Source organism: Bubalus bubalis, chromosome 21 (assembly GCF_019923935.1).
Source record: "Bubalus bubalis isolate 160015118507 breed Murrah chromosome 21, NDDB_SH_1, whole genome shotgun sequence".
NCBI lineage: Eukaryota > Metazoa > Chordata > Mammalia > Artiodactyla > Bovidae > Bubalus > Bubalus bubalis.
In genome coordinates, this window is record NC_059177.1 from 7430376 (window position 1) to 7456834 (window position 26459).

Consider the following 26459-nt stretch of genomic DNA (forward strand, 5'->3'; position numbering starts at 1 on the left):
CCACTAACACTCTCACTTCCCTTTGTCACCAATTTTACCTCCCAAATATTTTTCAAATCAATTGCTGTCTCTCCACTCCCTGCTGCCCATGCCGTCATCTCATTCCTTGGTTACTTCAGCAGCCTCTGAACTCATCTCCTGCACCCAGAAGTGCCCCCAAGGGTCACTCCCTCCCCAAGGGAGAGTCCTAGCAGTGCGTGATCAGAGGTTTCTGTAAAATTTGCAAAGTAACACAATTTAACCACAAAAGGCTAAAACACTCATCTTTTTCTGCTCCAGTTTTCCTCTGTCAAGCATGCTCTTAGGTGAAGAGGCTTTAGAGTGGCTACAGGCCTTGATTCAACCAAAGGAGAGTTGAAGTGGGGATTTATTTAATTTGGGCGGAAAATATATTTACCAGCTGCACTGTCACTCCCACGAGTAGGTAAACTATTGCTAACAGATTATGCTGACTTGCAACATGACTGTGCTCTAAGGCATCCAGCCCCAGAAATATGTGGGTTGTGGAAGGGAAACAGGGTTTGAAATGTTATGCAGCCAGAACCTGTCTGTAATTTCTTCCAAATATTATCACTCATGCTTCCAAGAACTTGAAAGACACCTTCCCAATTTGCATGACAATACTAAATAGTCATATACCACCATCGGTAACAAAATGTGAAGCTTTTCTGTTTTGCTAAACTGTCAATACTGAAAAACAAATTTCTATCAACCACACTCAAGAGCCAATCTCACTAGAGAAGATTACAAATACTGCTGTCATTTGGAGAGACAATAAAACAGCATGAAGCCAAAAGAAGTTAAGGAAAGAAGGATGGCAGAGGTGTTTCAAGCAGCGAATAAATCAAAATATGTTTTTAGGTTTTGTGATGTTTCCAATTATTTTAATCTTTAAAAAATTTTAACTTGCAATGATTAAAATTTTTTCATTGGAGCATAATTGATTTACAGTGTTGTGTTAGTTTCTGGTATACAGTAAAGTGAATCAGTAACGTTGTTGTTGTTCAGCCACTAAGTCGTGTCTGACTCTTTGTGACCCCATGGACTGCAGCACACCAGGCTCCTCTGTCCTTCACTATTTCCCAGAGTTTGCTCAAATTATGTCCATTGAGTTTGTGATGCTATCTAACCATCTCATTCTCTGTTGCTTTCTTCTCCTTTTGCCTTAAATCTTTCCCAGCATTAGAGTCTTCTGCAGTGAGTCAGCTCTTCACATCAGGTGGCCAAAGTATTACATCTTCAGCTTTAGCATCAGTCCTACTAATCAATATTCAGAGTTGACTTCTTTTAGGATTGACTGGTTAGATCTGCTTGCTGTCCAAGGGACTCTCAAGAGTCTTCTCCAGCACCACAATTTGAAAGCATCACTTCTTTGGCGCTCAGCTTTCTTTATGGTTAAACTCTCGTATCCGTGCGTGACTACTAGAAAAACCATAGCTTTGATTATACAGATCTTTGTCAGCAAAGTGATGTCTCTGCTTTTTAATATGCTGTCTATGTTAGTCATAGATTTCCTTCCAAGGAGCAAGTGTCTTTTAATTTCATGGCTGCAGTCACCATCCACAGTGATTTTATAGCTTAAGAAAATAAAATCTGTCTTGCTTCCATTTTTTCAACTTCTATTTGCCATGAAGTGATGGAACCAGATTCCATGATCTTAGTTTTTTGAATGCTGAATTTCAAGCCAGCTTTTTCACTCTCCTCTTTTATTCTCATCAAGAGGCTCTTTAGTTCCTCTTTACTTTCTGCCATTAGACTGATACCATATGCATATCTGAGGTTTTGGTATTTCTCCTGGCAATCTCGATTCCAGCTTGTGATTCATCCAGCCCAGCATTTCACATGATGTACTCTGCATATAAGTTAAATAAGCAGGGTGACAATATACAGCCTTGATGTAACTCCTTTCCCAACTTTGAACCAGTCAGTTGCTCCATGTCTGGTTCTAACTGTTGCTTCTTGACACCTGCATACAGGTTTCTGAGAAGATAGATAAGGTGGTCTGGTATTCCCATCTCTAAGAATTTTCCACAGTTTGGTGTGATCTACACAGTCAAAATCGTTGGTGTAGTCAGTGAAACAGAAGTAGAGTTTTTCTGGAACTCCCTTGCAATCTCCATGATCCAATGAATGTTGACAGTTTGATTTCTGGTTCCTCTGTCTCTTTGCTCGTACATCTGGGAGTTCTTGGTTCATGAGCTGCTGAAGCTGAGCTTGAAGGATTTTGAGCATCACCTTGCTAGCAATTGTGTGGTAGCTTGAACATTCTAAGGCATTACCCTTCTTTGGGACTGGAATGAACACTGACCTTTTCCAGTCCTGTGGCCACTGCTGAGTTTTCCAAATTTGCTGACATATTGAATGCAGCACTTTTACAGCATCATCTTTTAGGATTTGAAATACCTCAGCTGGAATTCCATCACTTCCACTAGCTTTGTTTGTAATAATGCTTCCTAAGGTTCACCCGACCTCACATTCCAGGACATCTGGCCCTAAGAGAGTAACCACAATATAGTGGTTATCCAAGTCATTAAGACCTTTTTCATACAGTTCTTCTGTGAATTCTTGCCACCTTTTCTTAATTTCTTCTGCTTCTGTTAGGTCCTTATCATTTTTGTCCTTTATTGTACCCATCCTTACATGAAATGTTCTCTTGATATCTCTAATTTGCTTGAAGATATCTCTAGTCTTTCCCATTCTGTTTTTTTTTTCTCTGTTTCTTTGCATTGTTCATTTAAGAAGGCCTTCTTGTCTCTCCTTGCTCTTCTCTGGAACTCTGCATTCAGCTGGGTATATCTTTCCCTTTCTCCTTTGCCTTTCTTTGCTCTTCTTTCCTCAGCTATTTGTAAAGCCCCCTCAGACAACCACTTTGCCTTCTTGCATTCTTTTTCTTTGGGATGGTTTTGGTCACTGCCTCCTGTACAGTGTTATGAACCTCCATCCATAGTTCTTTGGGTACTCTATCAGATCTAATCCCTTGAATCTATTTGTCATATCCACTGTATAATCATAAGAGATTTTATTTAGGTCGAATCTGAGTGGCCTAATGGTTTTCCCTACTTTCTTCAATTTAAGCCCAAATTTTGCAATAAGGAGTTTATGATCTGAGCCACAGTCAGCTCCACATCTTGTTTTTGCTGATTGTACTGAGCTTCTCCATCTTTGGCTACAAATAACAAAATTGGTCTGATTTCAGTATTGACCATCTGATGATGTCCATGTGTAGAGTCATCTCTTGGGTTGTTGGAAAAGGGTGTTTGCTGTGACCAGTGTGTTCTCTTTCCCTTGCCCTGCTTCATTTTGTACTCCAATGCCAAACTTGCCTGTTATTCCGAGTATCTTTTGACTTTCTACTTTTGCATTCCAATCCCCTATAATGAGAAGGACATCATTTTTAGTGTTAGTTCTAGAAGGTGTTGTACATCTTCATAGAACCTGTCAACTTCAGCTTCTTTGGCATCAGTGGTTAGGGCTTAGACTTGGATCACAGTGAGGTTGAATGGTTTGCTTTGGAAATGAACTGAGATCATTGGGTCATTTTTGAAGCTGCATCCAGGTACTGCGTTTTGGACTCCTGTTGACTGTGAGGGTTACTTCATTTCTTCTAAGGGATTCTTGCCCACAGTAGTAGACATAATGGTAGTCCGATTTAAACTGGCCCATTCCCGTTCATTTTAGTTCACTGATTCCTAAGATTTCGATGCTCAATCTTGCCATCTCCTGCTTGACCATGTCCACTTTACCTTGACTCATGAACCTAAAATTCCAGGTTCCTATGCAATACTGTTCTTTACAGCATCGGATTTTAGTTTTACCACCAGATACATCCACACCTGAGCATCGTTTTCACTTTGACCCAGCCGCTTCATTCTTTCTGGAGCTATTAGTAATTGCTCTCTGCTCTTCCCCAGTAGCATATTGGACACTTTCTGACCCGAGGGACTCATTTTCCAGTGTTATATCTTTTTGCCTTTCCATACTGTTCATGGGGTTCTCCAGGTGAGACCACCGGAGTGGGTTGTCATTTCCTCCTCCAGTGGACCATGTTTTATCAAAACTCTTCACTATGACCTGTCTGTCTTGGGTGGCCCTGCATGGCATGACTCATAGGCTGTGATCTATGAAGTGGAATCAGTTATGCATACACATATATCCACTCTTTTTTTTGTTTTAAGATTCTTTTCCCATTGCTGAATTTTGAGTAGAGCTCCCTGTGCTATACAGCAGGTTCTTATTAGTTGTCTATTTATATATAGCAGTGTGTATACCTTAATCCCAATCTCCCAATTTATTCCTCCCCTCTTAGTCTCTGGTACCCATAAATTTTAATGATTTGTTTTTGCTCATTTAAATATACGTTCGCTTTTCATGCCTCATCCGATACCCTCTCTGAAATGTATAGCCATGTCACCTGGCTTTTTCAGCAGCATTAATGTTCTTGGTGAAGGAGGAGACAGCATCACCTGTACATTATGGGGAAAGTGTGGCGGTGATGGTTCACACTGGACGGGGAGAAGAGATGAGGGTGGAGACGGAGAAGTGCAGACAGTTAAAGGTCCAGTTGAGGCTGGAAGTACAAATCCCTGTTCCAGCCAGTCGACACTGACGCTCACAATCCTCTTGCCTGTTTCCAGGGCCAGAGTGTGACGGCAGAATGGCCCAGGCTGGTGTATGGGGCATGGACCCTGAACAGCAGCAGAGAGAGCTATGCAGGGCAACAGTGACTCTAACAGCCAGCAATCATAAGGCCAGGGAAGGTCAAGAAAATGTGAGGGGCTGCAGGAGTGGGGAAGAGGCAGAAAGCAGCAGCTAAATGTATAGGAGAATAAGAGTGTGAGGTTGTGATGAGGCCAAAGATAAGACGACGTTTCGTGCAAAAAAGCACATGTAAATATCTGTTTTTAAGTTTGATTTGCATTTTTTTTTTCTTGTTAGGCATCGAAAAGTTCATCATTTCAGAAAGAAAAGTATTCTAAAAATAAGCCTCTCCAGCAATACCACTGCAAGGTATATAGCCAAAAGAATGGAAAGCAGGACTTGAACAGATATTTGTGCCCTGATGTTTAATATAGTGTTATTCAAAATAGCCAAAAGAGTGTCACACAATTCCAAGTGTCCATCAAGAGAGATGAATGAAATGAATAGATAAACTGGTACACAAGTTTTCCCTTCGTATCTGCAGGGTACTGCCAACCAGGGCTCCTGCCGATGCCAAAATTCCAGGATGCTCAAGAAATTTGAGTATATCTGCATATGTCCTGTGCACATTCTCCCATATACTTTTTTTAATAATTAAAAATGTTTTGGCTATGCTGTGCGTACTTTTCTCTAGTTGTGAGTGGGGGCTACTGTTCATTGCAGTGCACGGGCTTCTCACTGCAGCGGCTTCTCTTGTTGCGGAGCACAGGCTCGAGGGCCTGTGGGCTTCAGCAGCTGTGGTAAGTAGGCTCAATAGTTGCCACTCCCAGGCTCTGGAGCACAGGCTCAATGGCTGTGGCACACGAGCTTAGTTGCTCCAAGGTATGAGGGATCTTCCCAAACCAGGGATCATACCTGTGTCTCCTGCTTTGGCAAGTGGATTCTTCACCACTGAGCCACCAGGGAAGCCCTCCCATATACTTTAAATCATCTCTAGATTACTTATAATACCTAATACAATGTAAATAGGAGAAGGCAATGGCACCCCACTCCAATACTTTTGCCTGGAAAATCCCATGGACGGAGGAGCCTGGTAGGCTGCAGTCCATGGGGTTGCTAGAGTCGGACACGACTGAGCGACTTCACTTTCACTTTTCACTTTCATGCATTGGACAAGGAAATGGCAACCCACTCCAGTGTTCTTGCCTGAAGAATCCCAGGGACGGGGAGGCCTGGTGGGCTGCCGTCCATGGGGTCGCACAGAGTCGGACACGACTGAAGCGACTTAGCAGCAGCAGCAGCACAGTGTAAATGCTATGTAAATAGTTGTAAATACAATGTAAATGTCATGTAAAAAGTTGGTGCTACGCAACCACCTCAAGTTTTGCTTTATGGAACTTTCTGGTTTTGTTTTTTTTTTCCCTTAATCTGTGGTTGGTTGAGTCTGCAGATGTGGAACCTACAGATATGGAGCATTGACTGTATATATACCATAAAGTATTATTCACCATAAAGAAGAAATTAAATTCTGACACATGCTATAACATTGCGGAATCTTGAAAACATGCTAAATGAAATAAGTCAGTCACAAAAGGAAAATACTGTATGGTTCCACTTATGTGAAACATCTAGAATATGCAAATTCACAGAGGCAGAAAGTAGACTAGAGCTTCCCAGTGGCTGAAAGGAGGCTGTAATGGGGAGTTATTGCATAACAGCATTTCTGTCTGGGCGAATGAAAAGATTTCGTGACTAGATAATGGCCATGGTTACACAATGTTATGAATGAAATTTATGCCACTGAACTTTTCACCACTTAAAAATGATTAAAATGCCAAATTTAATGTTATATATATTTTATCACAATTTTAAAAATTAATGTACAGAATCCATCGAATTGTGTACTTTAAATGGGTGAAGTCCACAGTATGTGATTTATATCTAAAGAAATCTGCTAAAAAATAAATAAATAAATCTGAAATGGTTTGTGAGATGAAGCAACAGAAATAAGTCCACAGGCACTATAACATTAATAAAATCCTGGAAATCAGTCAATAATTTAAAAAGGAAAGTACAATGGAATATTCATGTTCAATTTAAGGAGACTAAATAAATTAAATATAGTATATGTGGATGCACGCATTTGTGGTAAAATCACAAAATGTATGTAAGGATAAATACCATTCCCTCTTCCTCCATCTGAGGGGGGAGGGCAAGAAACAGGAGATAGAGCCAGATTTATCTGCATTGTATTATTTTCTTAAACAATGAGAAGCAAAGATTTCATAAGAACCTGTGTTATATCCAGGTATTGGGTACATGAGTGTCTGCAACATTATTCTATATATTAAAAAAATTTCAAGATGTTATATTTTGAAGATAAATATATATCATAATATTTCTCATGAAGAAATAAAAGACTCAATTTATAGTAATATTAGAATTAGGAACACAGAATACTTGAGAATAAACATATTCAGAAATAGACAGGGACTATTTTTTTTAAGAAAACTTTAAAACAAGGACATCAGAGAAGACTTGAATAGACAGAAAACCATTTTCTTGGCTAAGTCTCAATACAGTAAATATCACCCCTAATTTGATGTATAAATTTAATACAAAACTAATTAAAACATCAACAGGTATCTTGAGTTTTTGTTTTGAAGTTGACAGAATAATATGAAAGTTTATAACAGTTGGGGAAATTCTGAAAGACTATAGACGGAAGACTAGGACTTTCCAGTGGCTAAGACTCTGGGCTTCCACTGCAGGGGGTGCCCAGGTTCGACCCTTAGTCGGGGAACTAGATCCCACATGCCATAACTAAAGATTCCACATGCTGCAACCAAGACCCGGGGAAGCCACATTAATTTAAAATTTTTTCAATAAGTAAAATAAAAGTTCAAAATAATCTAAATGCCCATCAATTAGAAATGGTTTAAGTAAATGGCAGTAGATCTAAATAGTATAATAGCATGTAGCTGAGTGCATGCTACATGTACAATAGCATGTGATGGTCTCATTACAGAGAATGAGATCATTTAGGTTAAGAAGGCTCACTGAACAGAACATCTGATGTCACTCTTGCCCAAAACACCAGTAAAATCTCAGTGAACAGATTTTTGTTTAAGACATAAATACACAGAACTGAAGAAGAGGAGAGGAGACAATAGCAACAAAATTTTGGAAGCTGGAAAACGGACAAATGAATGGCAAATCACTAGTAAGAAAGGCAAAGAGAACGGGAGGAAACTAAGAACCAATTCAATTTGGTTCTGAAGAATTACTAAAAGGCTCAAAATTGGCAGCACCAGGTACTTCCGAACCTGGGAGGTACAGGTGCTTAATTAAATAAGGAGCATGATCCACAGATTTCTTCTTCTCCAAGCTAAGGGTTCTCAAACTCTAGTGCATGTCAGAGTGTCCTCTGACTGTAAAATCCTGGATTGCTGGCCCTACCTACGGAGTTTCTGATTCAGTGGAATTAGAATTTCCATCAAGTTACTAGGTGGTTCTGATGTGCTGGTATTTGAGAAACACTGCTCTTTGTATGCAGTGCCCTCTCCCACCTGGGACTAGAGATTTATTTTCTGGGGAGGAGAAAACATGGTCTTTGGGTTCCTGGTTAACCTGCAGAGTTAAGGACATGTGGAGCATTTTAAAAGGGGAGACTGTGATCATGTACAGAGTAAAAAGTAACTACTGCCACCCCAGCCCTGTGCCAGGGTGCAGAATGCTGGCAGCCAGCAGCTTACTCCAGGCAGAAAATCAGAAGACATCTTTCTTGAAAATCTTAACAGTCATAGAGGAAACATTTAAAGATACTGATACTTGGTAATTTTATATAATGAAACAAAATTAGGTCAAAAAGGAAAAAAGCAACCTCTATGAATAAAAAGACCCTTAAAGGAAATAAATGAACCTGTTGGACTAGCAGCAGAACCAAAAGTTACCTGTGGTTACAATGAGTGTTGACCATGACAAGTCTGGCCCTGACTCTAGGGGGATGCGACGGTTTTAACAATATGCCCACAAATTCTCTGATCCTCTTCCCCTCAATAAGTGAAACTTAGGCCCCGTGAAGATGGCCCAGACTTAGTAAATGGCTTCTGGAGGAAAGAATGTGGAAAAGGGATGGAATGTCATTCTTTGTTTAGGTAATTCAAAGACTGCAACTTTGGGAGTTCAGTGATTCAGTGATTCCCTGGGAGTTCAGTGATTCAGTGATTCCCTGAGAGTCCAGTGGTTAAGACTCTATGCTTCCACTGCAGAGGGCATGGGTTCAATCCCTGGTTGAGAAATAAGATCCCATGTGTCATAAATAAATAAAAAAAATTTTTTTTTAAAGACCGCAACTTTCATCTGGAGGTGCCTGCTCTCCCATAGACCTTTCACTGTGGGGGAAGCCACATTGTAAGCCACCTCATGGAGAGTCCTACATGGCGAGGAACTTTAGTGACCTGCCCTTAGCCATGTGAGATGGACCTTTCAAAGCAGAGCTGCTGGGAATGTAAGTTGTTGCAGTCACTATGTCTCCATGGAGGTTCCTCAAAAAACTAAAGATACAGCTGCTATATGATCCTGCAATCCCACTCCTAAGGATATATCTGTAATTCAAAAAGACACAGGCACCCCAGTGTTTATAGCAGCTCTGTTCACAGTAGCCAGGACATGGAAGCAACCTAAATGCCCACTGACAGATGAATGGATAAAGAAGATGTGGTACGGATATACAATGGACTATTAGTAAGCCATAAGGAAGCATAAAATTATGCCATTTTGTAGGATGGACCTACAGATTATCATTCTACATGAAATAGAAAGAGAAATGCCATATAATATGACTTACATGTGAGATCTATAAATTGGTACAGATGAACTAATTTACAAAACAGAAACAGACTCACTGACATAGAAAACAAACTTAAGGGGACTTCCCTGGTGGTCTAGTAGTTAAGAATCTGCTGGCCAATGCAGAGGACATGGGTTGGATACCTGGTCCAGGAAGACCCCACATGCCTTGGAGCAACTAAGCTCAGGCGCCACAACTACTGAGCCCACTCTCTCGAGCCAAGAGTCGCAACTACTGAAGCCTGTGCTCCACAACAAGCGAAGCCAGCACAATGAGAAACCTGCGCACCACAGCGAGGGCAGTCCCCGCTCGCCACAGCCAGAGAAAGCCCTCACGCAGCAAAGAAGGCCCAGTGCAGCCAAAAGTAAAAAACACAAGTTAAAAGAAAACAAATTTATGGTTACCAAAGGGGAAAAAAGGCGGGGGAGGGATAAATTACGAGTTGGGGATTACATATACACACTACTAAGTTATGACCAACCTAGATAGCATATTCAAAAGCAGAGATATTACTTTGCCAACTAAGGTCTGTCTAGTCAAGGCTATGGTTTTTCCTGTGGTCATGTATGGATGTGAGAGTTGGACTGTGAAGAAAGCTGAGTGCTGAAGAATTGATGCTTTTGAACTGTGGTGTTGGAGAAGACTCTTGAGAGTCCCTTGGACTGCAAGGAGATCCAACCAGTCCATTCTGAAGGAGATCAGCCCTGGGATTTCTTTGAAGGGAATGATGCTGAAGCTGAAACTCCAGTACTTTGGCCACCTCATGCGAAGAGTTGACTCATTGGAAAAGACTCTGATGCTGGGAGGGATTGGGGGCAGGAGGAGAAGGGGACGACAGAGGATGAGATGGCTGGATGGCATCACTGACTTGATGGACATGAGTCTGAGTGAACTCCAGGAGTTGGTGATGGACAGGGAGGCCTGGCGTGCGGCAGTCCATGGGGTTGCAAAGAGTCGGACACGACTGAGTGACTGAACTGAACTGAACTGATATATATATAATAGATAAATAGCCCTGGGAACTATGTTCAGTATCCTGTAATAAACCATAATGGAAAAGAATATGTGTATGTATGTATAACTGTACACTTTGTTGTACACAGGAAACTAACATAATATTGTAAATCAACTATACTTCAATTTAAAAAAAAAGAAAGAGAGAAATGGATCCTTTAGCCCCACGCAAGTCTTTAGAGTCTGCTGCTTGGCCAACAGCTTTCACTGCAGCCTCAGGAGAATTCATGAGCTAGAACATACAGCTAAGCCACCCTATATTCTTCACTGTCAGAAACTGTGAGATCATATATATATTTGTTTGGCCATGCCACAAAGCTTGTGGGATTCACCAACTAGGGACTGAACCTGGGCCATGACACTGGAAGCCCAGAATCCTAACCAGCAGGTAACCAGGGAACTCCTAACATCTGTTGTTTTAAGCTACTAAGTTTGTGGGTAATTTGTTGCATAGCGATAAACTGGGGAGAAAACAAATCTCTCTTGAAGATTCATATCCACAACTAGCCCACTACTAAAATACACGGCATCCAGAGCATGTAAGTCAGGAGGGATGTAATTGAAGTTAACGTGAGATAAAGTTCTGGTTGTAGGAAGGAAGTAAAGTTATAGATTAATTTTAAATTATTATAAATTCAAACTGAATGTTAAAGGTTTTTGAAAGCCAGATATAAAGGAGTGCATGTTGTATGAACCCATCTATATAAAGTCAAAAAACAAGCACAGCTAACTTGTGGTGATCAAGGTCAGGGGAAAGTCAATAATTAGAAGGAACACGAGGGAAGCTTCTGAGGGGCTGTGTGTTGGTTCCAGGAGTCTGTGTTTTAAAAATTCACTGAGCTCGACACTAAAGAGCTGTGCTTTTCTGGGGAGGGTGGGGTGCGCATACTTCACACTTCAACAGGTAACCCCTAAAGAAACGAAAATACAGAAGATAACATCCAAATTAGGGTGTGGAGGGGGCGGTGATATAAGAAAACAAAAATAAACAGTTCAAAAGAAAGTAAGAAAGGAACACGAAACAGAAACGGTAGGCAAGTAGATAATTACAAGATGGCTGAAATGAATCGATGTGTATCAAGAATTATAATGAATGATGATGAGCAGGTGCACCAGTTAAAAGACAAAATGTCCAAACGAGATTTTTTAAAAAATCCAGCTATATCCTGTTTACAAAGGATGTATATTTTTATTTTTTATTTTATTTTTATTGAAGTAAAGTTGATTTACAGTGTTGTGTTAATTTCTGCTGCACAACGAAGTCAGTTATACACTCATACATTATTTTTCATTATGGTTTGTTACAAAGATATTGAATCTCGTTCCCTGTGCTCTACAGTAAGAAAGGAAGACCTTGCTGTTTATCCATGCTATGTATAACAGTTTCTCTCTGCTAACCCCACGCTCCCAATCCGTCCCGCTCTCCCTTGGCAGCCGCAAGTCTGTTCTCTACGTCTGTGATTTTGTTTCTGTTTTGGGACAGAGGTTTTGGGGATGATTTTTAAGAAAGGATATAGAAGGATATCTTTCACAGGTACGAAAATACACCAGGTAAAAGAAGGCAGGTAAGTATGTTAGTATCAGACATAACAGATTCTAAGGCAAAAATCATTATCAGAGATAGTTTCCATATGATACAAAAAGATTTAATTCTCAATTTGCATTCTAATAATATGGCCTCAAAAACTGACAGAACTACAAGGAGAAATACATAAACACAACTCTCTCAATAACTAATAGAATAAACTAACAAAAATTAGGAAGGATATAAAAGATATCAATAGCACCATTAATAAGCTTAATCAAATGAACATGTATACAGATTATAGCCAATAGTTATAAAACATGCAGTCTTTTCAAGAATACATGGAATATGTGTTCATATTAGTATAAGCCAGGCTGTATGAGGAGGTTCAATAAATTTCAAGGGACTGGTATTATACTCAAAGCATTCTCTAACCAGAATGCAACTATGTGAGAAACCATCAGACTAGAAAAATACTTGTGTTTAATATTTTAAAACCTTACTTCTGAACATTTGAAGGGTCAAAGAGAAGTCAAAATAAGCATGTTTAAAAGCAAATAATAATAAATATATTATATATCAAGACTTACGAGATGGAGCCATAGCAGTACTTGAAGGAAAGGTACAGACTTGAGTATTTATATTACAAAAGAACAAAGTCTGGTTTAAAAAGCTAAGCTTCAAATAAAGGAAGGAAACAATAAAGATAGGAACAGAGAGCTTTGAAACAGAGAACAAATGTACAAGACAGAACTTGGGAGTCATCACTCTAAATTCTAGACATTAAACCCACAATAAAAATTACACAAGCAACATTCTAACCACACATCTGAAAATGCAGATGAAATGAACAAACCCTGAGTAGTTAGGTATTGACTCTACTTTTTAATAGGCTTAAAGTATTTCATAATATTAACGTTAACACTTAGGCATAAATTGAGACTATGTTGAAAACGAAAAAAAGTTTATACCATTTATAGGCAGAAAACCTTTGTTTTTTAACTTCAAAACGCAGGTGACTGAGCAGAAAAACTGTGGGTTTTTTTTTTAAAGCCACACAGAGACAGGAAACCCCACCTGGGTGCGTTAGATGCTTCAAAAGGTCACAACGCTAGCAGGACTAAGTGTTCAGGTGTCAGACCAGGAGGAAATAGCAATCACTTGCTCCAAAGCAGAAAAATGAAGCTCTGCTGACAGCTCACACTTGCCCTGTGTTCACGATGCCCATAGATTTTCTCTCCCGCACACTTCAGCTATTTATGTGGACACACATTTATACCTTTAGTATAAATAATAATAACGGCTAACACTTACTGGACAGCGTATGGGCAAGGACTATTCCCGAGGCTTTACCTATGGTTCTTTCTAATCTTTACAACACAACCGCGTGCTGTGGCCTGACTTGCTGACAGGCTCACTCTTAACTGGGTGGGGCCAGGACTTAAGGTCAAGTCCAGTTGATGCCTCCCTTCATCCATCCTTTTACACACACAGGCTGCAGGAAGATGTCTACAGAGCATCGTGAGTCCCAGGCAGGCTTGGTCCAAGACCAGCCCCTGGAGCATGTACAAAGCACTCACCTTCTGAATAATATCCCGCAGAGCAAAATACTTCTCAGTGAGGTCCCCGGCCTCGCTCAGGGGGGCATCATAGTCGTAGCTGGTGGGCTGTGGTTGGTAGGGCGTGTTGGCTCCTGGAAGACAAAACCATGCCGCTAGTTACTACAGAAGGCTTCTCCTGTGACAAGTTCTCATGGATTTGTGGAGGGGGTGAATAAGGAAGCACATTAGAGCCAACTGTTAAGTGACACAGAGGTGGCCCTCCAGATGCAAGGTTTCTTCCTGCAGGTAGCCCTCACTTAGCACCTTGGTGTCTACAAAGGACTTTCCCCATTTACTCTCTCAGCAAGCCCAGCAGATATCCCCGCACTGGATCCGCAGGGCACCTGAAACTCCCAACAAAGCCCCCAGACATCCCACAGCCAGCAGTGGCCAGGCCTACGGCACGACTCACAAGTCCGAAGGTTAACCTTGCAGCTGTGATCTTGTTTATGACCTCCTCTCTGGCTAAAAAAAAGGTTCCATGGTAGACACACAGGTTTCTGGGCCCAGGATCAGCAGCAAAGCACTAAGGGGTTATCAGACCAAGTAAACTCAGAGGATTTTATCATAATTTTTCCTACCCCCAAAAAAACACCATGGAGGGACTTCCTGATGGTCCAGTGGTTAAGACTCCGTGCTACCACTGCAGGGGGCGAGGGTTCAATCCCTGGTCAGGGAACTAAGATCCCACATGCCAAGTAGTGTGGCCAAAAAGAAAAAAAAAAAAGACCATATAGGAAACATAGGAATGGTGCATTTGCTTTGGAAAAAAACTGGCAGTTCCTCTAACTCTAAAAATAGAGTTAGTTACCATGTGAACCAGCAATTCCAATCCTAGGTGTGCAGTCAGAAGAACTGAAACAGAGGCTCAAACAAATACTTACACATCAATGTTCACAGCAACATTATTCATAATGGCCAAAAGAGGTGCAACAACCCACATGTCTATCGTTGATGAATGGAGAAACAGAATGTAGTATATCTGCATAATAGAGTATTATTTCTCTATAAGAAAGAATGAAGTGCTGATACCCACCATAATATGGATGAACCTTGAGAAGATTATGCTGAATGAAAGAAATTAGACACAAAAGACCATATATTGTGTGGTTCTACTTGTACTAAGTGTCCAGAACAGACAAAGAGTGGTGGCCAAGAGCTGGGAGAAGGGGCAGTGGGGCATTTCTTGGGTATGAGGTTTCTTTTTGGGGTAATGAAAATGTTTTGGAATTAGATGGTGGTAATGGCTACACAAGTTTGTGCTAAACTAAACACCACTAGATCGTATATTTTAAAAATCATCAGTTTTAGGGTTTGTGAATGATGCCTCAACAAAATGTTTTTTAAAAAAGAAAGAGAAAAAAGACCAGAATATATGAACAAGTAAGTTATAGCCAGAGACTATGACTTGCCCAGTTAGCTTGACTTTAAACAATAGTTTCTAAATGCACAACTTACAGCCCTTAAAATTTTTTTGAAGAAAAATGATCTTGTAGGAATTCTCTGGCAGTCCAGTGGTTAAGACTCCATGCTTCCAATGCACGGGGTATGTGTTTGATCCCTGGTCAAGGAACTAAGATCTCACATGCCATAAAGTGTGACCAAATAAAAGAAAAATGATTTTTTGACCTACTGTATAGCCAGAGACTCGATATCTTATAGTAACATATTAGGGAAAAGAATCTGAAAAAGAAATATATATATCTGTATCTATATCTATCTATCTATCTATATATGTATCTGATCACTTTGCTGGATACCTGAAATACACTGTAAAGCAACTATACTTCAATAAAATTAAGAAAATAAAGAAAACCTACAAAAATTCAAATTTACATAGGGAAAAAAAATTCCACTTCTATGATTCTTACACATGTGTAAATTAAATTGAAATGTTGAAATAAATTGTAGAAAGTAACTTTTGAACATCTAAAACAAGTATAGAAGGGTAATTCATAAGCAGCCTAATGCTACTCATTCATATAACACTGATTATTTCATGACACCTGCATACTCAATTTTAAAAAATTATTCTCAATAGAAAAGTAAATTCAACATTTCTCTCTTCCTAATAAATAAAAGATGAAAGTGATTTTTTAATATTATATAGGCAATCTTACATATTAGAAAATTTAGGAGAAGACAAACCAAGACAGAAGAATCACCAATGGCCATAGGTATGGACAAAATCAAGCACCAGAAACATTCTCCCATTAGATTCTACAAACAAATGTTAAATCGCTCTTACCATTCCAATAGGCAAAATTGGTGCCACCTATAAACATGTACCTACAAGGAAACAAGAGAACAGATGAGCCCACAGCTTCACCATGAGCCCACAGCTTCACCATGAGCCCACAGCTACAGATGACACCCTTCCCTCCAAAAATTAACACTCACATGTTTACATTTGCCCCAAGAGCAAGCATATCATGAAGGGTGAAAGCCACCGCTTTAGAGCTGACTGTTGAATGACGCTGGCCCCAGTGATCTAACCATCCAGTGTAGAATTCAGAATTGATCTAAAAAGAAAGGGATATGGAGCTTAGGACGGACTTAAACCTTCACATGCTGGGCTTCCCAGTAACTACTGCCCTAGGTTATCCACTGAAGAACAGGAAGAGGGGGCAGCTGACATTCAGTGCTTTGCTGGGACCTGGGGGACCAACGAGGACATTTCATAATAGCATTGCCTAAGCTCAGGTCTCAGGTGTGGACAAAGCAGGTGTTCCTGAAAAGCTGTACCTGCATCAAAATTTTATTAACCAATCCCCAGTTTGAATATAGGAGGAAAGTTTGTTGGGCAAAAGAGTCAGATGACAAAATATGTTTATGAAATAATTAGCACCAAATTCACCCTTTGTGTGAATCCAGATTTTCAGATCTCAGGTTGACTTATTTTAATTGAAGAATAGTTGATTTACAATGTTGTACCAATCTCTGCTGTACAGCAAAATGACATATAGACATCCTTTAGATCTCAGACTGACTTAATGTGTTGTAGAAATATTGTCCAAATATTCTAGCGCTTGGTGTTTCTGTTGGGTATGACCCTGCCACGCCCTTGTCTACAGAAGGAAAGAGAAATCTGGGTGTGTTCTGGGGACTTCTTGTCTCAGGCTGCAGGAAACAGCTCCACTCAGCGTCTGTGAACATGGGTTCTGCATGACTCAGGAAGCAGAGGCCAGGTTCAGAAAAGGCTGCTTTGTACAAAGGTGGGTGCACAGGCAGGGCAGCCTGACCTGCTGCGAGGAAGACACCCCTTACGTGAGGCCAAGTAACAACAACTGCGGGGGGAAGGGAAGCGGAGAGAGGGACACATTCATTGATGGGCTGAGCACCCCTGCCAGGACCTCATTGCCGTCTCTGCCTCCCAGCCGCCTACGGAGATGCCACAGAGCCCTGCAACTCCCAGAGCGGTCAGCAACCCTACATCCCCACATCTCCTGGCTGCCTGTCAGAAACTCAGTGCCCCTTCCCCAGACCCAGTAAATCAGTGTCTGCATTTTCACAAGACTCCTATGTGATTTCTAAGTAGATTGAAGGCAGAGCAGCTCTGTCACAAAGAGCTCTCAAGAAACACAGACCTGAACTCAGATCCTGGCCCTGCCACTCACCAGCTATACAAGCACGGGCAAGTGACATAGTCTCTGAGTCTCACTGAAAAGAACGAGCTCTCATAACACCACTTATGAGAGCTGCCACAAGGACCAAAGGTGACGAGGTATGCCAGGGTGCAGAGCCTGGGACTTCCCTGGTGGTCCAATGGTTAAGAATCTGCCTTGCAATACAGGGGATGTGGGTTTGATCCCTGGTAGGAGAACTAGGATCCATTCTGGAGGGGACAGAATAGGGACCATGGTGAACATCCCACCTCATTAAGCTCTGCTTTTTTTTTTTTTTGCATTAAAAAAAAATCAATTGTATTTCTTTTTCTTTCTTTCTTTCATGATTTGGCTGCACCGGGTCTTCACTGCGGCGAGCAGGCTTCTCTAGTTGCAGCACATGGGCTTGGTTGCCCTTCCAGTGCAGAGCCTTAGTCTTGAGCAGTAGCACTGCTTCAGCTGTTGCCCATGCGTCCAGAAGGCGGTCTCTACAGCCCCATCAGTTCTGACCCCAGACCCAGAAACCAAGGATCCACTCCCACCCTTCACAGCACCTCATCACTCTCCCCCAACAGCAGAAAAGAAGTCTGTACAACCAAGTGGTCTCCCCATGCCTCACCCCTGACTCTTACCAGGGGTCCTGTGGGTTCAAATTTCCTCTGGAGCATGAAAGCAGCGGTGAGGTTGGTACCTGAATGAGAAAGAGGAGAGAGGTCAGCCATGGGAGTGACAAGTTCAAGAAAAAAGATTCCTTTGGAGACTTCCCAAAGGAAGTGGGTCCAGTAGTTAAGAATCTGCCTTGCAGGGACTTCCACCTGCCGATGCAGGGGACATGGGTTTGATCCCTCATTGGGGAACTAAGATCCCACGTGCAGAAGAGCAGCTAAGCCCATGCACACCACAGAGAATCTGTGCTCCACAACGAAAGATCCTGAGTCCTGCAGCTAAGACCTGGTGCAGCCAAGTATATAATAAATTCATTTCTTAAAAAAGACGACTTTCCCTGGTGGCACACTGGATAAGCATCCACCTGCTAATACAGGGAACACGGGTTTGATCCCAGGTCTGGGCAGATCCCACATGAGGCAGAGCAACTAAGTCCCTGTGCCACATCTACTGAGCCCATGTGCTGCCACTCCTGAAGCCCATGCACCTAGAGCCCACAACAAGAGAAGCCACCTCAATGAGAAGCCCGGGTACCACAACGAACAGTGGCCCCCGCTCGCTGCAACCATAGAAAGCCCATGTGCAGCAATGAAGACCCAGCTCAGTTGAAAATAAATTAATAAAATGAAAAAAAAAAAAAAAAAGATTCCTTTGCAGGACTTGAGCCTCAGGCTCCCTGCCCTCCCTCATACCCCTGTGGGCCTGCACACCTCCAAGCCAGCCTTAGGTGAGGACTGCTTCAGGTGGGGACTCAGATCATACATTCGATAGACTGTGGGGACCACAGAATGATGTTTCCTTTGTGAACAGTGTCTGGGCCTCTCCTGACTGCATTCCTCTGGGAGATCATGACACAGGCCTTGTGCTTCCTCTGTGGCCCCAGAGCCTAGACACACAGCTGGTGTGCAGCTTTCTTCACTCAGGTATCTGGTTGACTGAGCTGCTCCCTACACGACGACCCTGCTTTGAACATACTTCCTGGTAGCCTCCACAGCAGCATATGCATCACAGTGCCACAAATTAGAACCAGACACAGAACAACAGACTGGTTCCAAATTGGGAAAGGAGTACGTCAAGGCTGTATATTGTCACCCTGCTTATTTAACTTATATGCAGAGTACATCATGAGAAACGCTGGACTGGAAGAAACACAAGCTGGAATCAAGATTGCCAGGAGAAATATCAATAACCTCAGATATGCAGATGACACCACCCCTACGGCAGAAAGCGAAGAACTAAAGAGCCTCTTGATGAAAGTGAAAGAGGAGAGTGAAAAAGCTGGTTTAAAACTCAGCATTCAAAAAACTAAGATCACAGCATCTGGTCCTATCACTTCATGGCAAATAGATGGGGAAACAGTGGAAACAGTGGCTGACTTTATTTTTTGGGCTCCAAAATCACTGCACATAGTGACTGCCACCATGAAATTAAAAGATGCTTGATCCTTGGAAGAAAAGTTTACCAACCTAGACAGCATATTAAAAAGCAGAGACTTACTTTGCTGCCAAAGGTCTGTCTAGTCAAAGTTATGGTTTTTCCAGTAGTCATGGATGGATGTGAGAGTTGGACCATAAAGAAAACTGAGCACCAAAGAATTGATGCTTTTGAACTGTGGTATTGGAGAAGACTCTTCAGCGTCCCTTGGACTGCAAGGAGATCCAACCAGTCCATCCTAAAGGAGATCAGTCCTGAATATTCATTGGAAGGACTGATACTGAAGCTGAAGCTCCAGTCCTTTGGCCACTGATGCAAAGAACTGACTCATTGGAAAAGACCCTAATGTTGGGAAAGATTGAAGACAGGAGGAGAAGGGACGACAGAGGATGAAATGGTTGGATGGCATCACCGACTCAATGGACAGACACTTGAGCAAGGTCTGGGAGATGGTGAGGAACAGGGAGGCCTGGTGTGCTGCAGTCCATGGGGTCGTAAAGAGTTGGACATGACTGAGCAACTGAACAACAACAAATTAACAAATCAAAGGGACACACTGTGCTCTAATTACATTTATCCCAAGTCACAGAGTACACTCTGTATTTTAATTTGTACATCTCAAGCCACTCCAGACCACTTGTGCTCAATTTTTGTCTTTTGAAGTGTTCCATTAGGATGTCTATGTCTCATCTTGCGTCCCACATCTTCTGTTCTCCCCACCTCCTCTAAAAAGAGAAAGGGTTTCTCCACAGAGAACTAATGAGCACGAACAGCATCTCTCCAGCCAGAGTTGAGGACACCCTGGCCCACCCTGCACTGTCCAGTTCCTGCAGGTAACCCAGAGTGCCAGCACACCAGCCCAGTCTCCAAATAACCCCTTGCCATCGGACAAGTCTTGGGCTTCTCTGCGAGGCTAGCTCTCAGGAGAGAAAGCGATGATCAAGAAAGAGTGGAATTTCATTTACTTTATGGCTGTAAATTTCTCACTATTAACTAAGCATTAGGTGGTTTCTAGATCTTTTTTTTTTAATTTTTATTGGAGTATAGTTGATTTACAGTGTTTTGACAGTTTCAGGTGTACAGCAAAGCGAATCAGTTATACGCATACATATATCTACTCTCTTACTTTTTTTAAGGTTCTTTTCTCACATATCCCTCCTCCCGCCTTATCCCCTGATAACCATGTTTGTTTTCTACATCTGTGACTCTATTCCTATTTTGTAAGTTCATTTATACCCCTGCCCTTTTTTTTTAGATTCCACATATAAGTGATATCATGTGCCATCTGTCTCTCTGTACCTGACTTACTTCACTCAGTATGACAATCTCTGGGTGCATCCACGTTGCTGCATATGGCATTATTTCACTCTTTTATGGCTAATATCCCACTGCATGTGTGCACTATGTCTGGTTTATCCATTCCTCTGCTGATGGGCATTTAGGTTGCTTCTGTGTCCTGGCTATTGTAGACAGTGCTGCACTTCACGCTGGGGGCGCATGCATCTTTTTGAATTCTAGTTTTCTTTTGCTCTAACCTCAGGAGTGGGATTGCTGGATCGTATGGAAGTTTTAGTTTTTAAGGAACCTCTATACTGTTCTCCATAATGGCTGTTGCCAACTTACACTGCCACCAAGAGTGTAAGAGGATTCCCTTTGCTCCACACCTTCTCAGCATCTACTGCTTGTAAATTCTAGATGAGGGCCACTCTGATTGGTGTGAGGTGATACTTCATGGTAGTTTTCACTTACATTTCTGTAATTGTTAATATTAGTGATGTTGAACCTCTTTTCATGTGCTTTTGACCATTTGCATGTCCTCTTTGGAAAGATGTCTATTTAGATCTCTTCTCCATTTCTTAATTGGGTTACTTGGTGGTTTTTTTTTTTTTTGGCTTCAGATCTTGAAACCTGCTGTCAAGAGCCTCTCCTGGGATCTGAGCCCAGGCACTGCCCCTCTCCCACTGCAGGAAATGAAGCCGCCACCACCCCCCGCCGCAGGCACACTGGCCTTGAGTGTCTGTCTTTGAACCCACAGCGGTAGCAACCATGCTGTCACCCCACACACAAATAACACTTATAACTAACTTGTGATAATCCTCGATTTGTTCCTCCCAACAGAAAAATGCTGTGCTTTTTCATCGCTGTGTTAGGAAATGCGCCAAAACAGGAGGAAACCAGCATGCCACTTCCTGTGCAGCCCTTTGTAGATGACTTACTTCATCACCAAATGATCTGAGCAATGTACCATGTTTCTAGAAACACTCAGTTCACTCGGAGCCAGTTATCTCTTTGTTTGTAGTGGAGAAGAATTTCTTTAAAAATGCAACTTCAGTCTGAACATCCTTCTCTACAGAAGGCAATGCTGGACGTGTGTCTCCTCCCTCAGACAAGACAACGGTGGGGTCTTTATGCTACTTGAAGAGCTGGTCTTCTGGGCGAGTCGGGTAACGTTTTATTTTGAAATCATTCCAAATTTATAGGAAAACTGTGAGAATAATACAAAGAGCTTACTTTCCCTTCACCCAGGTTCCCCAATTGTTAACATTCTACCACATTCATTGGTTTTTTCCTCTCTATATAAATATGCACATTTTTTTTTCTGAGCCATTTGAGAATAAGTTGTAGACAGGATGGTCCTTTACCCCTAAATACTTCAGCATATATCCCCTAAAGAGCAAGAGCATTCTTTAAATAAATACGACACAATGATACAAAAAAAAAAAATAGGAAATTAACATGGATAGAATATCATTATCTAAAGGCTCTTTTCAAAGATTTCAATTGTCTCAATAATGTCCTTGATAATAACAACAGCCAAAACAAACAGAAAAAAAAGTCCAGGACCCTTTTCAGGATCACATTGCACTTAGCCGTGATGCCTTTTAGAAAAGCCACTCTGAACCCACGTGAAGACCTCTTAATGTCGTTGCACCCCGAGCACCCCAGCCATGCCTTCATGAGCAGAACCTCAGTGGCTCACGCAGCACGAATGCGTCAGGAAAGACGATTCTTTGCAGGATCTACCAAACCACCTCCGGCCCATCACAGTTCCCAGTGTTATGAGTTATACAGAAAGAAGACGGAAGGGCCAGGCATGTTCTCTGCACTCCAGAGCTGACCTCAGAGTTCACCGTGGCCTCAACCCGGCTCAAGCATCCAGCCACGACTTGCGGGGATGGGGCAGTGAGGAGGCAGGTGCAGACAAGACCAGCACGTCCCAGACACAGCCCGAAAGGTGGCGCTCCTCCAGGTAGGGGAAGCCCTGGCAGCAGCCCCTAAGAAAACAGGACTCCAGGCTGCAGCCAGCTCCACCAGGGCTGGAAACAGAGCCTGTGTCCTAAGGGCCAACCCAGCTGACATCAAACCATCTCCGTCATCAAGGGGTGCTTTATAAAGTATTCTATTTCACCGTTACAAATAAAGGAAAATTGGGGAAATCCTATTCAATATGCCCATGCCACTTAAACAATAGCTGCTTAGAGCAATTGACTGAGTAGAAGGCCCAGATCCGCCCGCCGAGCTGGGTTTCTGCAGACACCAACCTGGGCTGAAGTCCACGGTGGCGTAGAGCCCCTGGAGCGCCCCACACTGCAGCAACCTCTCATTCACCCCGTCCGTGGTGAACAGAAGCACATCCTCACCCAGGTGGTCGTGGAAACGCTTCTGTAGGAAACGCAAGTAGTCGTAATCACAGGAGAGGTAGCTGCCATATTCATTTTCAACCTGCAAGTTTAAAAAAGAGGAGGGGATAAAAATCAGAAGACTCCAACGTTCTAAGGCAAACTGTTGTTTGGAGAAAATCCTCGAGCCTCTCTGAGATGAAGAGGCTTAGTGGTCCCCTCCCCCTAAATATCTCCTACACTTGATCCTCAAAACTCATTTTCTAAAGAGCAACTCAGTATAAAAACCTAAGCCTGTGAGTCACAAGTAAGACCCAATGCAGCCAAATGAATAAATAAATAAATATTAGAAAAAAATCTTAGAGGTATAGAGTTTAATGAAGGAAGCAGGACACTAAAAAAATACACATAATACAACTTCCCGAACAGAAAATCCAAACCAGTCAAAACCAAACTATACGTGTGGGTGTGCGGATAGTTGGTTGGTAGAAGTGTAAAAAAAATCAAGAAGCTGATGGTCATGAAAGTCAGGACAGTGAGAAAAAGTAGAGCATGATCAGGAAACTTCTAGGGTCCTGGTGTGCATTTCCCATCTTGGGTGGTCATTCTGTGGCTGTTCTCTCCACAATGCTTCCTTCATTGCACATTAATGTGTGTGTTACAGCTCACGATTTTACAAAAATTTAAGAACTGCCCAAACATAAAAATTTCAACCGGCACACAACACAAAACAAACTTCTGTGATACAAGGAATACGTTGTCTTTGAACATGAGCATAAGAAACCGAGAGCCCCCAAGAAGGGATAGTTAGGGAGTTTGGGATTAGCATGTATACACGGCTATATTTAAAATGGATAACCAAGAAAAACCTGCTGTACAGCACAGGGAACTCTGCTCAATGTTATGTGGCAGCCTGGCTGGCAGGGGAGAATGGGGGAGAATGGATCCATGTATATCTGAGTCCCTTTGCTGTGTACTTGAAACTACCACAACATTGCTAAACTCCAAAATAAAAAGTTAAAAGAAAAAGAAACCGTGAGCCCCCAGAAAACAGGTGTTCAGCCTGAGGGAAGCCGGGAGAGGAGGTTAACGGAGCTTCCCCAGAGGGGTTGCCCGAGGCGGCTCTAGACAGAAAGGCACTGGTCAAGGAGGCGAGACAGGTGGAGAGCGCTGCTCAGAGAGCAGGCTGCAGAACTGCTGGCAGCTCCAGGAAGCCTGTGGACACAGTCGGGGTGTGGGGAGGGGTGGGGAGTGCTGCAGAGGAACCCAATACCACCGTTACTGTCTAAAAGCGCTACCTTCCAAATGGCTTAATGCGTGATGGCTTTCTCAGCAAGAATCCCTCTGACTATACTGTCATGGTGTGGGTTCAAAACGTAAAACGGGGACCTCCCGGGTGGTCCAGTGAGTAAGACTCCAGGCTTCCAACGCAGGGGACATAGGTTCAAGCCCTAGTTGGAGAACTAGGATTCTATATGCCTCCAGGTACAGCAAATAAAATAACATAAAAATGTTCTGGGACTTCCCTGGTGGTCCAGTGGTTAAGAATCTACCCGCCAAAGCAGGAGACGTGGGTTCAATCCCTGTCCTGGAAATATTCCACATGGCACGAGGCGGCTGAGCCTATGGGCCACAACTCCTGAAGCCTGCATGCCCTTGAGCCTGCGCTCTGCAAGAAGAGAAGCCACCGCGATGAGAAGCCCGTGCGCCACGACCAGAGAGAGCCTGTGCACGGCAACAGAGACCCAGCACAGCCAAAAGAATACACTGTCTTTTAAATGCTCTTAGAAGAAGAAAAACAGGCAGTAGTAGCCAGTACCAAGGGCTTCACAGGGCATGAAGCCGTCCTGAAAAAAGGAGGTGTTTCCACTCAGAGCAGGACACGCTCCTTGGGAGACTGATCCTGATACCCTGATGACCTGATCCTGATCAGCAACCCCTTTGAAAATAAATGAAATAAATCTTAAGAAAAGCTTCATAAATACTGGCAAGGTACATTCCCCCTCATTTTCTTTTTCCTCCTTTTAATTAAGAGCTATTTATAGGGACCTCCCTGGTGGTCCCATGCTCAAGACTCTGTGCTCCCAATGCAGGGGGCATAGGTTCAATCCCTGGTTGGGGAACTAAGATCCCACAGGCTGCACAACACAGCCAAAAAGAAGAAAACAGGTACTTATATGGCTCTGTTTTCCTTCATCATCTGGCTGCCAAGAAGTTCAGAGCTAACTTAAAGGTCAGCTGTAGCGACAAAGTGGGCTCACAGCCTCTGCACCCCGAGTTCTTTTCTGGCCATGCCCAAGCTGACATCGTTGATCTTCACTTACTTTTTCAAGCCTCGTTTATCCATTAACATCATTATATTACAGTAAAATATAGGAGGGTATTTTAAACAGGATTGTAATTCATGCATACACATAATTTGGTTTGCTTTTTAGAGAAAGAGAGAAAAGCTCCACGTTGGCAAGGCAGCTCAGCTCTGCGGTCACAGGCACAGACATCAAAGGCCCAGAGCCCTCGTGCAAATCTCAGCTCTGCCTCTTCTCATCCATGTGGCTCCACCTGTAAACTGTCTGTCTGTCTGTCAGAGCGGGGTGTGCCTTTCCCACTGGGCTGCACGAGGAGTCCCTGAGCCGATACACGATACCTGGCACCTTGTGAGGGCTCAAAATGCTGGCAACAAAGCGTATATTCAAGTTCTCTATCATTGCCAAGGAGGGGAAAGGAGAGGCAGGGCAGGTGAGAGGAGAAACATACAGAAAAGGGCTTGAAAGACACATAGAAGAAGTCGAAGTGAGATTCCGAGGAACACTGATTTTCCTGGAGCAGGAGTCTGCTAACTTCTTCAATTAAGGGCCAGACAGTAAACACAGGGGCTTCTGGGCGTAAGTCTCTGTCTCAGCTACTCGAGTGCAATACTGTGGTGCCCGAGCACCCAAGACGGTGCGTAAACGGCCGTGTGCCAATGGCACCGATTTACCAAAACGGGCAGGGGCCCACTGCAGCGTGCAGACACTTGCTCTAGGATAATCATCTCACCCCGTGAGCTCCGAAGTCCCCTACGTATGAACCTTCAAGTTGTGCACTGTCAAAGATGTGAATGTGCCCAGAGAAAGGATGAAGAGAAGCAAGAGGAAGATGAAGAAACTGAAGAACCGAAAAGATTCACAATGCAGGGAAATGGCAAGGGCATTTGCTTTATTTGAGGAGCCACTGTTTAGTTTTCGAGGCACGGGACCCAAATGTAGAACAGTTCACAAAGGCTGCAGGAGCTGTTCAGAATGCAATCTACCATTGTCATCTATGATGAGAACAAAAGGGCTACGACCTAGATATCACTGGATCATTTTCCAAGAGGGTAGACAGAATTGTTTGTCTATGACAAACCTAGACAGGATTGAAAAGCAGAGATATTACTTTGCTGACAATGGTTTGTATAGTCAAAGTTATGGTTTCTTCCAGTAGTCATGTACGGATGTGAGAGTTGGACTATAAAGAAGGCTGAGC

General features: G+C 42.6%; 1 protein-coding gene across 3 annotated transcripts in view; it reads right to left on the reverse strand.

Annotated features, from left to right (window-relative positions):
* Positions 1–26459, reverse strand: part of GLB1 (galactosidase beta 1) — a 102481-nt gene that overhangs the window by 41812 nt on the left and 34210 nt on the right. For all 3 annotated transcript variants that reach the window (XM_044933883.2, XM_006076086.4, XM_025272654.3), the window contains exons 6-10: positions 22878–23058; positions 17868–17926; positions 16031–16152; positions 15879–15919; positions 13610–13722 (exon numbers count right to left, since the gene is read on the reverse strand). In XM_044933883.2, the coding sequence (XP_044789818.2) occupies positions 13610–13722; positions 15879–15919; positions 16031–16152; positions 17868–17926; positions 22878–23058 (516 nt within the window). The remainder of the gene's footprint in view (positions 1–13609; positions 13723–15878; positions 15920–16030; positions 16153–17867; positions 17927–22877; positions 23059–26459) is intronic.